This window comes from Cynara cardunculus (assembly GCF_001531365.2).
Source record: "Cynara cardunculus var. scolymus isolate 2C chromosome LG 13, CcrdV1, whole genome shotgun sequence".
NCBI classification, from domain to species: domain Eukaryota; kingdom Viridiplantae; phylum Streptophyta; class Magnoliopsida; order Asterales; family Asteraceae; genus Cynara; species Cynara cardunculus.
Genome location: NC_037540.1, coordinates 8,831,882 through 8,847,600, shown reverse-complemented (window position 1 = coordinate 8,847,600; position 15,719 = coordinate 8,831,882). Strand labels below are relative to the sequence as shown.

The window sequence follows — 15,719 nt, the reverse complement described above, 5'->3', positions numbered from 1 at the left end:
TATATATATATATATATATATATATATATTTTAAATATTTTAATTTTTAAAACACAGTAGCATTTATTTTTTATATTTTATTTAAAAAAATTATAGTATAATTATTAAGCATGTTTTAAATATGTTTTTTTACTCGATTTTAACCCCAGTTTTTTTGGTAGTAGTTTAGCAAATCATACGATCCCCAACTTCATCGTTTGTTGCTTCAATGGTTTTTGGGATCGATGATTTCGTTCAAATATTTAAAACTAAAAATGTCTCAACGAATTTAACGTATTTCATATTATTTGAATAAGAGTGAAAATACGCTTCATAAACGCTACTTTGAAAATAAGAGTTAACGGAAACTTAAAATATGAATCCGTTTAGGGCTTTAAATTGAGAGCAACTATCAGAAAGGATATCCAAAGTTGAAAGTGACCATGGATGGAGACCGTTAATTGAAATGAAGTTGGTCGAAAACGTCAAATAGAAAAAAAAACATTTATTAAATTGATGACGTTTGATAATATATATATATATATATATAAGGGAAAAGTCTAAAAAAAATTCAATGAACTTTAGTGTTTGAAATGATTAAGTATTTGGACAATTTTTTGGAACAAACAAGTCTTTGACATTCCAAAACTTATTAAATAACTCATTGGACATTCCAAAACCTGTTAGATACATCTTTATGACTTATACAACTAGTTAATGTGGTAAAATAATGGAAAAAAGCCAATACACTTTCATATTTTGAACGATTAAGTCCTTAAATATTTTTAAACAAAAAAAGTATTTACATCTATAAAATGAAATAAATATACCAAGAAAATATTTATATTTTACAAAAAAGTACTTACATTTAAAAAAGATTATTGATGAAATATATTTTAAGTAAAAATACAATATTTTATGTCAGTGATTTTTCAAATTAAAAAAATTGTAAAAAGGATTACTGATGAAACTTATTTTAATTAAAAATAAAATATACTCCGTTGGTGATTTTTCAAATTAAAAGAATAGAAAATAATTAAATTACTGACGAGTTAACGATAAAATTTAACTAAATACATCATTAATTAAAATTCGTCGGTGAAATTATATCACCGACAAGATTCAAGCATGATCTTTCACACTTATTAACATGTTACTGTGTTAGAGCGTCTGACGGTGGTCAAGTTAGCCATCAATTAGATATAAGTAATTCATGCATGTATACCAATGAACACTAACGATGAATTTTAATTAATTATGTACTTATTTAAATTTTATCGTTAATCCGTCAATAATTTAATTAAATTATTTTCTATTCTTTTAATTTGAAAAATCACGAACAAAATATATATTTATTTTTAATTAAAATTTTTTATCATCAATTCTTTTTAATTTTTTTTAAAATTTTTTTAATTTAAAAAATCATATATGAAATATATTTTATTTTTAATTAAAATAAATTAATCAATAATTTTTTTAAATCCTTTTTTATTTAGAAAATCACTGATAAAATATTTTTTTATTAATGTAGATTTCATCAATAATCTTTTTTAAATATAAGTAATTTTTTGTAAATATAAGTATTTTTGGTATATTTGTTTAATTTTATAGATATAAGTATTTTTTTGCTTCAAAAAATGTTTAAACTTAATTGTTCAAAATATGAAAGTTCATTGGGGTTTTTTTCCAGATTTTTTTCATTATTTTACTATATTAACAAGTTTTATAAGTCATAAGGATGTATCTAACATGTTTTAAAAAGTTCAATAAGTTATTTAACAGGTTTTGGAATGTCCAATGACTTATTTGTTCCAAAAAATTATCCAAATTACTTCTTTAGTTCAAAAACATTAAGTTTTTTTTTTAAACTTTACCTTATCTATAAACATGTTTTCATAATTTCTGTTTTTTTAATAAATTTTATAATGTGTTATTATTTATTATTAGAAAGATCAACAAAAAGAGGAGTTAGAGAATCTAATGTTGATCTTGTTTGAATGCATAATTTGGCAAATTGTATAAAATAATAACTTGCTTTTCTTTAATTATCATTTGAGGCAACTTACCTTTTTTATACATAAAATACCATTAATTTTTCATTTTTAATTTGATTCTTATTTTAAGTAATATATTTTTAAAACTTTCATTTTGATATCTATGATCTAAAGTTTTAAACATTTAAGTACCTAGGTAACCGGTTAAAACATTAACCGATTACTATACTTATGTGACGAGTGATATAATACCCAACTCATTATACAATTATATTGAATTTTAAATTCAAAATGTAAGTCAAATCACTCGCCAAATCAACATGGTAACCAGTTAATATTTCAACCGGTTGTCTGGGTACTTAAATGTTTAAAACTTTACATCCTAGGCACCAAAATGTAAGTTTTGAAAGTACGTTACCCAAAATAGAAATCAAGTTAAAGTACGTTTCTTTTTATGCAATTTACCCTTTATTATTGAAAAAAAGTACATTATTTTGGTTTTTATCTGGGAAATTTTTATTTTACTGTTTACAACAAGACATATTAAACAGAAAAGTTTAACATTATTCGCGTTCTGTTTTTTGTTTTTAAGGTTACAACATGTTTCCTTAATCACATCAAAGCCGATATAGTTCTCGAAATAAAGCTTTTGAAAACATATATTAAAACAAGATTCGAAACAAAATACATTTTTACGTTCAATTCGTTCTCTTTTATATTTATGACAAACCTTTACTTGAAATCTCGTTATCAATGACGTAGCATCTCTTCATTCAATTTTTCTGTCATGTCATCGTCCACACGATAATGACATGGATTCTATACTATAAAAAAAATAAAATAATTTTAACAGAATGTAATAGCAACAGTCGTTATACAAACAATACCAGTTACACATTTAATTGAATGAACCAAACGTAATCACCCGTCACCGATTTCCCAACTCGGGATATCTCCGATAACCAAAACCCGACGTGAAAAATGAAAATGAAAATGAATAAAATAAAATAAAAATGGTATTATATTGAATTTATTAAAATACGTAATTAATTAAAAATAAAAATAAAAATAAAAATGGAAGAGAGACAATAATTTGGCACGCGTATGGACTGTGGTTCTGATCTCCTTTTGAGGCCAAATAAAACCAAAGCCTGTTATCATCTTTCTCTTTCTGTCTCACAGTTTGTATGTAGTTTGTAGTTGTAGCACCCACAAATCATAAAAGCATCAACAGATCATAACAATGGCAATCGTATCCATTCTTTGATACAATTCCCATTTCACTACTTCATCATCCATCCACCCCTTTTGCTCAAAACCCTAGGTCATTTGGCGGATTGGGTCCCAGATAAAGATAAAGCATCCTCAAACCCTTCTTTGATTCCCATTTCCCAATTCTTTTTCTTGGTAACTTTTTATATTATTTTCGTTTCAGCAAAAGAACTGCTGCTGTAAATCTTTCATCTCTTTCTCTCTCTCTCTCTCTCTCTCTCTGTGGTTGTGTGTGTGTCTTTACCAAATCTGTAACCTGTCAGCTTCTGCTCCAGAACTCATTACTATATGTAAATATGTCGTAACCAGACACAGGCACACGTACTTATACAGATCGAATGTTAATTAGGGGAAAAGGGGTTGTGAAGAACTTAAGGTATTAGTCATAATCAGGTGGATGTAATCAGAGCTTTTAAGAATTGAGATTACGATTGAGGAGTAGGAGAAAGGGATTTCTTGATTGATTGGGTGAAAATGGCGTCGGAGCAGAACAGATTTCTGCAGCAACAACAACCTGCGTCTTCCCGGGTAAATTTTCTAAACCCTAGATCTTATCCCATGTTGATATTATCTTAGTTTTCTTGATTATTTAGTTTTTTTTTTTTTTTTGGGAAGGACACATGATGTACTTCTTCAGATCTGTTATCTTCTTCTTAGCAACTGCTCATAATGTACGCTTTACTCCAAACTCTAGTTGTCTGTTGATTCGAGGGTGCCATAAACTATACATTTGATGATCCTTTTCAGATCTACATTGTGTTTGTTGGGTTTCCTTTGAATCTTTTAACATGTTAAAGAAATTGGATATTCAGTTTAAAGTAGATCTGTTCTTATGGGTATCTTTGTTTTCTCTTAAACCTACTTAATTTCTGGCTAGCCATCAGTTGTAGCTCAGGAAATCAAAAATGGCAATCAAACTCTATATACTATACATTTATGATTGGAGATCATGAATGGTTACAAGTTATGTATTTTGTCAAAGTACTTGTGTGATTGCTTCTTGGGTATAATTGATGGTATGTGATTGTTTATCCTTCCCTGATGTTTCTTGCTTTACCCTTTGAGTTGGTGTCTTCTGCTTCAGCATTTAGACCATCTCCAACCACAACAATTTCTTTTTTTCATGATTGGTGGGTCCATTAACACCAAAATAAAACTAAACTCCAACCACACACCATATATGCTGTTTGAACAGGAACACGTCATATATGGCGTTTCTCTCCCATCTCCGGCATTTTGTAGTTCTTTTTGCCAGCCGGTTGGATCTTCCAACCGGCAAAACGGTAACAATGGAGAGCAATTCTTGTGTGTGTAAGATGAGGGGAGGGCCAGTGGAAGTGGGTTCAGGATCTGCAAACATTACCTGTACTTTTTATGCCTGTTAATTACTTCCATGCATTTTTATGCCTTTTTGTGTTTGATATTCATGTATGAATATTCGGACCATGTAGATTTGCGTCCCTCTATGTATCTAGTAGTTTGTCATATGTTTATCAATTCTAGGATAACATTGGTATACATGTTATTTGACTTGGAACTTTATCACCACAGAAGCTATTATCTGACATTTGCATCTCGTGAGTGCAATTGGAACTTGTATATTTGGACTTAGATGTGTGTTACTCTCTGCAACAATCCAGTAAAAGAAAAGAAAAAGAGTTCAAAATTACTGTAGAATCCATGAATAAAAGATTTTGCTTCAAAACCACATTCCAAATTGCAGCATGCTCTTTGTTTCAAATCCATGCTGGTTTTGGGAATCTTAGAATAGATTCAACGAATAAATGATTTTAGTGTTAAATCTGAATTCTTTATGTAATAAGGTTTTTTATGACACTATTCCAGTAGCCGAGCAATCCCTCTCTCAGATGAAGGAAGGGTATTTGAGACTGAGGGATCAACTGAGTTAGGTTTTTTCCACATAATGTCTGATGCCCAAATAAATTCAGGATTACCCGCAGAAAAGAGTTTTTTTTTTCAAATTTGTGCCAGTGCTAGAAGCTAGGTGAGTTTTTCATGGATGAGGGACCCACTCTAATTTGGTAGAGCAACTCTTATAAGTTGGTATACTATATATCATCACTGGTCTTTAAGAATGGTGATGATTAGTGCTTAAACATATGTGAATTGAAGATTTGTGGCTTAATTTGTGATATAGACGTTGAGTGAAAGCAAAGTTCTTTGTATACTTGCCAAGATCATTTCGATATCCTAAAACTTTCTGTCAAAGCTGGTCAATGTACGATTTCCTGAATTTCTCTTTCATGTCCCCCAATTTGACACGTGAAGACAAATGAATATGGGCAGATCTTCAATCCAACGACCACTGCATGACTTGACGAGGTGATCCATCCCATTGTTTATGGAGCTTGGTATATGCTATTTTAAACACTCCACCAAGCCAGGGGTTAACCCACCATGCAACAAAGATCTCATATTACATACCTTTTCTTCAGACATATACTCATACCCGAACACAAAAAGTTAAAGGCGTGTATCATTGAATCCCGGTTTGAGTTGGCCAAGAAATTAAAAGAAAAGCTATGGTTTTATCTAATCTGGACCTTTAAGCCAAAGTGATAAACTGATTTCGTACTGCATGAATCCAAACGATTTTGGTAATTGGTACTTTGAAAACCAAGGTTATCTTTCCTTATGCTCCCTTACAGATATAGTTTGAGTAGTTTTGAGGCCCCAAAGAGGGTTGATACTGGACCAAGTGGACAAGTGGTTATTTGATAGTTCCAACATATTATAAGTTTCAAAAGATGGGATGAGATTTTCTGAAGAGGATAAAGGCACTATGAGTACCAATAAAAAGATATATGTTAAGTGGTCCAAGCATCATGGGGAATCCCTAAGAAAGGAATCTCCCCAAGGTGAAAAGAGCTGATTCGATATATCAGAGGTTGTAAGAGATGAGAGTTAAAGAAAGAATGTGCAACTGCTCCTTAGCGACGGCTTAACATCCGAAAGCCATAGTTGTCTTCTCAAGTATAAACCGATAAATTGTTGAGAATTGATTCTTTCGTGCTGGTGTGGCAGATATATCCTAACATACATACATACATACATATATACATACACACACACATACATATTTACATACATACACAGTCATTCAGTTTCTACTCCTACCTAGCAACTGTATTAGGATAGCAATGACTAGCAATAAACAGTTTCTGCATTGTTGGAGGGTGACATTCTTGCAAACAAGTTCAAGCTGATGAACTGTTCTACTTTATAGCTTCGTAAACTCTTGTTTTTCCAGTGTGTTTAGACTTTCTTTTTGGTTCATGATTGTTGTAGCATTGCTTTCCATTTCTGTTTGATTGTGAAAGAATAACACATTGTTTGATTGTGCTTCAGAGGAAGAGATGGAGAGGATGCTTAAGCGGTTTATCTTGTTTTGGTTTGCAAAAAGGTGGAAAGCGTGTTGTACCTGCATCTCGTATGCCAGAAACCCATGCAACTGCAAACCAACAAAATGGACCTCAAGCCGTCGGGTTAACCAATCAGAATAATGCAGTACACCCGTCGCTTTTAGCTCCACCATCTTCACCTGCATCCTTCTCTAATTCTGCACTTCAATCTACAGTCCAGTCACCAAACTGTTTCCTGTCTGCAAACTCACCCGGAGGTCCTTCTTCCACCATGTTTGCCACAGGCCCATATGCCCATGAAACCCAACTTGTATCTCCCCCCGTTTTCTCAACTTTCACCACCGAGCCATCCACAGCTCCTCTTACACCGCCACCGGAGCTGGCTCATCTCACCACCCCCTCTTCCCCTGATGTGCCTTATGCACAGTTCCTTTCGTCTACTTTGAATCTTAAAGGCGGAGTTAAGACGAATTACATGGCTGCAAATGATCTTCAAGCAACGTATTCCCTGTACCCTGGAAGTCCAGCCAGTACTCTTAGATCACCAATTTCTAGAGCATCAGGAGAAGGGCTATCATCGTCTTTCCCTGAAAGAGATTTCAGCCCGCAATGGAATCCTTCAACACCTAAGGAGAAAGGGTCGGATTCAGGCAGGCTTTTGGGGATTGATACGGATGGTGGGTCGAAGCCACAAGATGCCAATTTCTTCTGCCCTGAAACATTTGCACAATTCTATCTGGATCAGTCTTCATTTCCTCATTCTGGTGGGAGGTTGAGTGTTTCTAAGGAATCAGATGTATACTCTAATGCTGGGAATGGGGTTCAGAGCAGGCAGAGTAAAGCATGCAAGCAAGATATTGAGGAATTAGAAGCTTATAGAGCATCATTTGGGTTCAGTGCTGATGAAATTGTGTCCACAGCTCATTATGTAGAGATCTCTGATGTTATGGATGACTCATTTTCTATGATGCCTTCTGGGTCCAGTAAGACTCAAAATGAAGCAAACATAGGCAAAACACAAAAGAAGGAAACAAACCCGAAAAATTGTAGAGTGGAAGCAACTCATTCTAGCAAGGGGGAGCACAAAGGACTGCTGAGTTCATGCAATGATATAATAGGTGAATACCATATCTTACTGTATATGCACATGTGAATAGTATATCTTAACAGTATATGCCCATGTGAGTATCAAAGAGCATTAGAATCTTTATCATGCACTGTTGGTTATGTTTTGTTTTTGTGAACTGTGATCCTGTTCAGGTGTTGAGCATTGCTTGACGGATGATGAAGAGATATTCTCGAAGATGGGGGGTTCGAGAATGTACGGGCAATCAAACTCTGATGCAGAAGTCGAGTATAGAAGAGGGAGAAGCTTGAGAGAAAGCAGAGGCTCGAAATGGCCATGAGTAGAGAGCGGAGAATTCAATTGAATTGAATTGCATCCTGTATGTATTAAAATGTAATGTAATGTAATGTAATGTGGTTGGTATCATCTTCTTGTTGTTGAAAGGCAGGCAGAGTGAAGTGATGGATGGTTGGTTGTGTTGTCTATTAAGAATGAATGTTGTTGTTTTTGTGGTGTAACTATTATATTATGTATCTGGTGAAGAATGTGCATTTGGTCTTCTTTGTTCATACACAAGGTGCTTTTAATGTACAGTATTCTATAAGAATGTCTGTCTCCTTATCTGTTGGGCTAAAGCTGCACGTACTTGATGTACACCTTTTAAGTCGCTGCAAATCCAACTTAGCCGTATTCAGTCGCACCCTTTTTAGAAGACGGTTTAATGTTTTTTGTATTATCTTGATCTTGAATTCCGTAAGCGTTTACTGTATTATGAAAGCTTTACTACTGATCCATTTTGATGGCTGAGAACGTACCCCATAAGGTAAGTAAGGGTGATGACTTTTGTTGATAAACATCTAGCCGATGAATGCCGTATTCAAACATTAGTCTTGACCCTTCATCTTTTCAAAAAGGTGTTTTTTTCCATTCTAAACAAATTCTCAACATTTAACACATCTTTCTCATGACATAATATAGTAACATGTATACTAAACCTATGGCTGTAAATGAACTAAATGTTCAGCGAATTGTTTGGTGGGAAGTTCGATTATTTAATAAATGAACAAACGTGAACAATTTTTTTTGTTCGTTTAGTTAAACGAACGAACATGAACAAGAGTCTCATTTGTTCATTTACCGTTCGTGAACGTTCGTTCATTTACCGTTCGTTTATATATCAAATTTAATATATTATCTTTTATTTATTTACTTTGAATTCAAATATAATCTTTTATTTATTTAATTTGAATTCAAATAATATATATTTATGTTCGTTTAGCCCGTTCGTTTATGTTCGTTTGTTTAGCTTGTTAACGAACGAACATAAACGAAGACGAACACACCTGATTTCTAAACGAACGAACACGGACACAAAGATTTCCGTTCGTGTTCGTTTGTTTGTTCGGTTAAGTTAAACGAACGAACATGAACAAGCATTCGTTCGGTTCGTTTACAGCCCTAACTGAACCTGTAAATATTCACAACACATTTCAAAACAAATACCAACACACATATTCTAGTTTTCTAAGGCTATGTTTTGGCAATATATTTGATAAGTTAAGGTTTTGTTTGTTTTTAAAAATTATTTCTTATCAGTTTCTTATGTCTGATTTTTTTAAGAGGTAGGGCTATTTAAACTGTTCGGTTTTCTCAAAATTTTAGAGGCACTTATGTCTTATTGTCCTCTTTCTGGTAAGAGGTAAACCAGTCTCTTATTTGTCTTTCTCTAGGCCCTCAACAATGACGTTTCTCATTCAATTAAAATAAATCACTAATATTATAATATATTAATAATATAATTTCAATTTTATTTATTGATTATATATATATATATATATATATTATAGATTTGGATTTGTATAACTAAATATGAATTTTAGAAAGAAAAAAAATAGCAACTGTTACTTATTTATGAGTAGAAATGACTTTTTAAATTAAATTAAATATTTAATTGAAATTATTTATGAAAAAGTTACAATAATATAACTTTATGTTAAAGAAATTTCAAAAATTATTGAATTTATTTTTTGATGATTAATTATATTAAAGAATAATACTGATAAATTATATAAATAATAGTAATTCTAAAATAATTAATCATTTACAATTAGCAATTAATTGTAATTAATAACAATTAACATTAATCAAGGTTAAAACATGAAGAAAATTTCAAAAAAGTTTCAATAAGTTAGCTTATTATTACGAAGTTATCCTCACAAGCTCGCATGCAGTTTTTGTAGACTAAGGGGCCGTTTACCAAACGTTCACCCGGGTAAGACTTACTAAGTTACATTACCTTACCGGATGAATATGGTAAGGACCAAAAATCTTACCCGGTAAGAGGGAGATAAGGACCGAGAGTTTTACCCGGTAAGTGAGGGCGACGACTCTTACCATGGTAAGCGCTTACTGGATAAATTGTTTTAGTGGACTAAAGTCTTACCCGGTAAGTTAGTGGTAGTGTTAAATTTTATCGGTAAACGTTTGCCGGATAAATGTTTGGTAAACGGCCCCTAAGTCAACCAAACTACAAAAATACCGAACAAGATGAGGAAACAAGAATGCTAAGAAAATTGGGAGAACCCTGCTTCTATTACTTAAATCGTAGAAAGTGTAGTATGCTATACAAATGAAAGATTCCCTCTGTTTATACTTCTCTATCTAGACTATCCTACTAGATATTTAAAAGGAATGTTCTAGTTACATAGGCTCTTAAAAGATATAGATTCTTCTAGATTATGCCGACCCCCTTAATCCTTATTCAACTAATTAGCTCATCTTGATCTTTCGAGCTTCTTGATTAATCTAGAATGTTCCGGATTTCTTAAGAACCCCTTAATGGGTCGTGACATTATGGTTATCCAAACAAAACTTCCATAATAAGCTTAGTTATTAACATGACCTAAAAACAGATGAAACTCACTGGACCTCATATTGATGGTCAACATATTAGCTCATCTTGATCTTTCGAGCTTCTTGATTAATCTAGAATATTCCGGATTTCTTAAGAACCCCTTAATGGGGCGTGACATCATGGTTATCTAAAGAAAACTTTCATAATAAGCTTAGTTATTAACATGACCTGAAATCAGATGAAACTCACTGGACCTCATATTGATTACGAAAGTTTCAAACATCCAAAACCTAAAATAAAATCTATTTACCTGACCTTGCAGGATCGCCTCAACTGACAATAACGTTTAAGGCATTTGGAATCTCTCCAACATTCACCGATTTCTGAATCTTATAAAGATACTAAGGATTTTTCTGACTATTCTCTAGAATACTTTAAATTAATCAAAATACCTTAAGTTGACGGGAACACCCACAGTTTAAAAAAAATCCTATTTTATTATGAATCTTGTCAAGAAAAGAAAGATACTGATCCTGTAACCATCATTAATTATTTAGAATAAAAAAATAATATGATGTATATTATGTCATAGATGGTGTGTCCAATAAATAATAAATAATAAATAATAAAATAAAAATAATAAAATAGTAAAATGAAGAAAAGGATATGCATTGAAACAAACGCGGCAGTGGTTTTGGGCGGCACACCACTACCGACACGGGAACCGTCGCCCACAGCTTCCATCTGCCACCGCCGCACCCTCTTTCTACTTTCTATATTTATCCATCCACAAGATTCTTGGATGCCCCCATCTTTCTATTCTTGATCCCTATACTATAAATACCTTCTCAATACAATCCAAACCGTATGTATGATTAGTATATGGAAACTGGCATTTCTACAAACACCTTGTCGACAATCATGAATTCAGGTGAATCTTCGTCGTCAGCTACAACTTCTCCGGTTACCTCCTTCTCTAGATTCTTCCGGCAAGTGGTATCCCCCGCCAGGAAATCTCCGACGTCTTTCTCGGCTCCGCTTGCTTGTGGTACTTGGGATGATAATATCCATGAGCAGGTGTTCAATTACTTTGACGAGAACGGAGATGGGAAGATATCAGCTGAGGAACTGAAGAACAAGCTGAGGGAGGTAGGAGGGGAGGAACATCGGTTATCGGATGAGGAGGCGGAGATAGCGGTGAGGTCGTCTGATGCAGACGGAGACGGGATGTTGGGATTGGACGATTTCAAGAAAATGATGAAGGAAGGAGAAGAGGAGGAGCTGAGAGAGGCGTTCGTGATGTATTGTAGGAAATCAACGTATAGGGATAGGGAAGGAGGTGTAATCACAGCGAAGAGCTTGAAGAGGATGATGAAGCGGTTGGGGCAGTCGACCACCGTGAACGACTGCAAGACGATGATCGGAAGATTCGACGTCAATGGAGATGGAGTGCTGGATTTCGAGGAGTTCAGGACCATGATGAGCTAACTCCATTTCCATTTCCATTTTCAATTATTATTTTCTTTTTTCTTTATTGGATTTTATTTTTGTTTATAACTCATTTGAGTGGGAGGGGAGGAAGATTGTTTATAAAACTCTAAAATTGAACTTGAAAGTAGTTTATTGTAAAATACTCGGTGATTTTTGGGTTTGTTTATAAAAACAACTTTGTAATATAAGTAATAAATATTTTTAAGTATTTAGATGAACAATTTATTGTCTTATATAACGGGATTTAATGATTAAAAGTTAACAACCGTTAGTAGGATCAAAACAAAATAAAATATATACAAGGGTCTTTTTTTTGAATAAATAAATTGTAAAGATCAAAATAAAAAAAAAACAAAAAACACCAAGGACCATATCCATAATTTCCTCTAGAATTTATAATTGAATGGATATTACACAATCCCATTATTTTTAACTTTTTGTCGTTGGAGGATCTCCGTAATGGTAAGAAACAGAGTTCGGATAAAATCATAGATCAGGTGACGGCTCACTTTTTTCAAGTTATATTTTGACCCAATTTGTCTGTAATCACGAAATTAATTCGAAAGTAATCTTATATTTTGAATGATGATTATTCCAGAAATCGTTTGCTTTTAAACTTAGAGAATGCAACCGGGGGTCCCAGTCCTGAACCCGGTGGACTGTTCGAGCTGCTTTCGTGGCGAAAGCGGGTCGCCGTGTGCCGGCTAGGGGATGGACTAGGAACGCCCTCTTCGAGGGCCTTCCCCGTACGTCGAACAGTCAACTCAGAACTGGTACGGACAATGGGAATTCGACTGTTTAATGAAAACAAAACACTGCGATAATCCCTGTAGATGCTAACGCATTGAGAATAGCTCCCCATTAAATGGAAATGTTATTAGAGTAATTAGTGTCTGTCCGGATTAACTGCATAACAGTTACAAATTGCTTAGACATGTCATAAGCCAACTTAGAAAAGTCACATAAGCTCTCACTCCTCCGAATCAAAACCACTTCAAAATAAGAAACTTCTGAACAAGATTCAGAGACTTCACAAAAGAACTTGAAGAGGATTCACAAACTTTTGAACTTCACTTGGTAGAGCACTCAGAAGCTCATTTTTTCTAAGTACTCGTAAAATCCATTGTTGTCCCGGGATGTTGTCTCGAACCCTGCAACGGCAACCTCCTTCGACCTTGTCCGCACTTCGATCACCGATTCTAATTAGCTCATAATACGCTCATACATTTCCTATTTCCTAACCCATTATGTGGTTTAACTAACAACCTCGTATAATCCAATTATCTAAAATCAACCGATAAATATCAGCAACATTTACTACTAAACGATGTGTTGACTTTTGGTAGCTAAACGGAAATGGTCTTACTTATGTTTCCACTTTGCACCAGTCAAATATTCAAAACGCGTGGAATTTTCAAGTCTTCCCATTTCTTAAAATCATATATTCAAAATCACTCCAATCGTTTTCCCCAATTTCATAAACTAAATTTTATTCTCAATCCATCATCATGTTCTCATGGTGGTGGCCGATGGTCTTCTTGATTTGCATCCATGGATACCGAGCTCAACAGTCCTACGTTAACAACAAACAACTCGACTGCGACAACAACCACACCACAGCCCTTGGCTTCACCTGCAACTCCCTCGCCACCGATTCCACCTGCCGTTCCTACCTCACTTTCCGGCCACAACCACCGTTATACAACACCCCTGCCAACATCGCCTCCCTCCTCAACTCCAACCCCGATGACATCAACGCCTCTTCCAACGCCGCCACCATCACCGCCAATACCGTCGTCGTCGTCCCTATCCGTAACTGTTCTTGCTCCGGCGGCCAATTCTACCAGCACAACGCCAGTTACCAACTTAGCAGCACCGACGAGACTTACTTCACCATCGCTAATAACACCTATGAAGGTCTCACTACTTGCCAAGCGATGATTGCCCAGAATCCGTACAATTATCGGGACTTAGTTGTCGGAAATAATATCACTGTTCCCCTCAGATGCGCCTGTCCCACCGCTAACCAGAGGGCGGCCGGAATTAGGTTTTTGCTCACTTACTTGGTCACATGGGGCGATTCTTATGAATCTATGTCGAAAATTTTCGACAATGTTTCAGTTCAGAGCATCTTAGACGCCAATGAGCTTAACGTCAGCGATATTATCTTCCCATTTACGCCGATCTTGATTCCTCTTACGACCGAACCCACCACCACAATCATCACCCCTGCAACTCCGGCGACGCCGCCTACTTCACCGGTGATTCCAGTAACACCAGGCACCGGCGGCAGCTCTTCCAGCAAGTGGGTTTTCGTCGGCGTTGGAATCGGCGTCGGATTGCTTCTACTTGTTTCCCTTTCTGGGTTTCTGGTTTGGTTCTTTAGGAAGAAGAAGATCCAACACAAGAACAATCTTCTTCCGCCTAAACACTCTCCGAACACCCATCAGACGTCGCTAACCATCCCGCCGGAGAGCAAGTCGTGGTCCATGTCATCACAAGGGATCCGATTTGCGATTGAATCGTTAACGGTTTACAAATACCACGAACTGCAGAAGGCCACCGGAGATTTCTCTGAAGAAAATAGAATAAAAGGATCGGTTTACAGGGGGATCTTCAATGGCGATTCTGCGGCGGTGAAGATGATGAAAGGGGATGTCTCCAGCGAGATCAACATCCTTCAACATATCAATCACTTGAACATAATCAGACTCTCTGGATTCTGTTTGCATCAAGGCAACACTTATCTCGTTTACGAGTTTGCCAATAATGGTTCGCTTAGCGACTGGATGCACTCGGCCACGAAGAACACCAAATACGAATCTGTTTTGGGATGGAAAGAACGAGTTCAAATCGCGCACGACATAGCCGACGCATTGAATTACCTTCACAATTTTGTGACTCCACCGTACATTCACAAGAACTTGAAGAGCAGCAACGTGTTAATAGACAGTCACATGAGAGCAAAGATCACAAATTTCGGGCTTGCGAGGACCGTGGACGAGGACCTGGATGGAGAACTTCAGTTGACACGGCACGTTGTTGGGACATTTGGTTACATGCCGCCAGAATACATCGAGAATGGCTTGATAACCCCTAAAATGGATGTGTTTGCTTTGGGTGTTCTGATTTCCGAGCTCTTGTCGGGAAAAGAAGCCGCCACGCGACCACCAGAGGCTGTTGGTGACAAGGAGGATACGGATAATGATACGGCAGCGGATTTGGCGGCACCACAGCAGGGGCAGCTGTCGGAGATGATAAAAGAGGTGGTTGGAGGGGATCACGTGAGGGATAAGCTAACGGAGTTTATGGACAGTAAGTTGAGGGGTGAGTATCCGGTGGAGTTGGCCTATTCCGCGGCAGAGCTTGCTAGCAAATGTGTGGCGGCTGATCTGAACGACCGCCCGTCGGTGGCGGAGGTGTTTGTGACGCTATCCAAGATAAGGCTGTCTTCTTTAGATTGGGATCCATCTGATGAACTTGAACACTCCAGATCTCTTAGCCATGGCAGATAAATAGAAGATACTACAATTGTTGTATGTATGTTTGGTATATGTGTGTATTATGTGCTAGAGAATAAATCCCAATTTCATTGTGTATATTTTGTTAGCGTCAAGGAGACTCACAGCTTATTCGATCAGCTATACATGATTGTTCGGTAGTTGCTTAATGATATAGAA

General features: G+C 35.6%; 3 protein-coding genes across 3 annotated transcripts; all 3 read left to right on the top strand.

The window, feature by feature from the left end:
- The first annotated feature begins 3,156 nt into the window (after nucleotides 1–3,156).
- LOC112525618 (uncharacterized protein At1g76660) lies at nucleotides 3,157–8,264 on the top strand. Its single transcript, XM_025135815.1, has 3 exons — nucleotides 3,157–3,773; nucleotides 6,615–7,746; nucleotides 7,889–8,264. The coding sequence occupies exons 1-3, from the start codon at nucleotides 3,720–3,722 to the stop codon at nucleotides 8,032–8,034; spliced, it is 1,332 nt and encodes a 443-aa protein (XP_024991583.1). The 5' UTR covers nucleotides 3,157–3,719; the 3' UTR covers nucleotides 8,035–8,264.
- A 3,004-nt stretch (nucleotides 8,265–11,268) lies between these two features.
- Nucleotides 11,269–12,231, top strand: LOC112524484 (probable calcium-binding protein CML31). The gene has a single exon (XM_025134322.1). The coding sequence runs from the start codon at nucleotides 11,431–11,433 to the stop codon at nucleotides 12,034–12,036; it is 606 nt and encodes a 201-aa protein (XP_024990090.1). The 5' UTR covers nucleotides 11,269–11,430; the 3' UTR covers nucleotides 12,037–12,231.
- A 680-nt stretch (nucleotides 12,232–12,911) lies between these two features.
- LOC112524482 (protein LYK5) lies at nucleotides 12,912–15,636 on the top strand. Its single transcript, XM_025134318.1, has one exon. The coding sequence runs from the start codon at nucleotides 13,548–13,550 to the stop codon at nucleotides 15,552–15,554; it is 2,007 nt and encodes a 668-aa protein (XP_024990086.1). The 5' UTR covers nucleotides 12,912–13,547; the 3' UTR covers nucleotides 15,555–15,636.
- The last annotated feature ends 83 nt before the right edge of the window (nucleotides 15,637–15,719 follow it).

What these genes read in the sequence shown, in the direction of transcription:
- LOC112524484 (XM_025134322.1), top strand. Translation starts at nt 11,431, where the DNA reads ATGGAAACTGGCATTTCTACAAACACCTTGTCGACAATCATGAATTCA.
- LOC112525618 (XM_025135815.1), top strand. Translation starts at nt 3,720, where the DNA reads ATGGCGTCGGAGCAGAACAGATTTCTGCAGCAACAACAACCTGCGTCT. An exon ending in AACAACCTGCGTCTTCCCGG is followed by an intron (nt 3,774 to 6,614) that starts GTAAATTTTCTA and finishes ATTGTGCTTCAG; the next exon opens with AGGAAGAGATGGAGAGGATG. An exon ending in TTCATGCAATGATATAATAG is followed by an intron (nt 7,747 to 7,888) that starts GTGAATACCATA and finishes GATCCTGTTCAG; the next exon opens with GTGTTGAGCATTGCTTGACG.
- LOC112524482 (XM_025134318.1), top strand. Translation starts at nt 13,548, where the DNA reads ATGTTCTCATGGTGGTGGCCGATGGTCTTCTTGATTTGCATCCATGGA.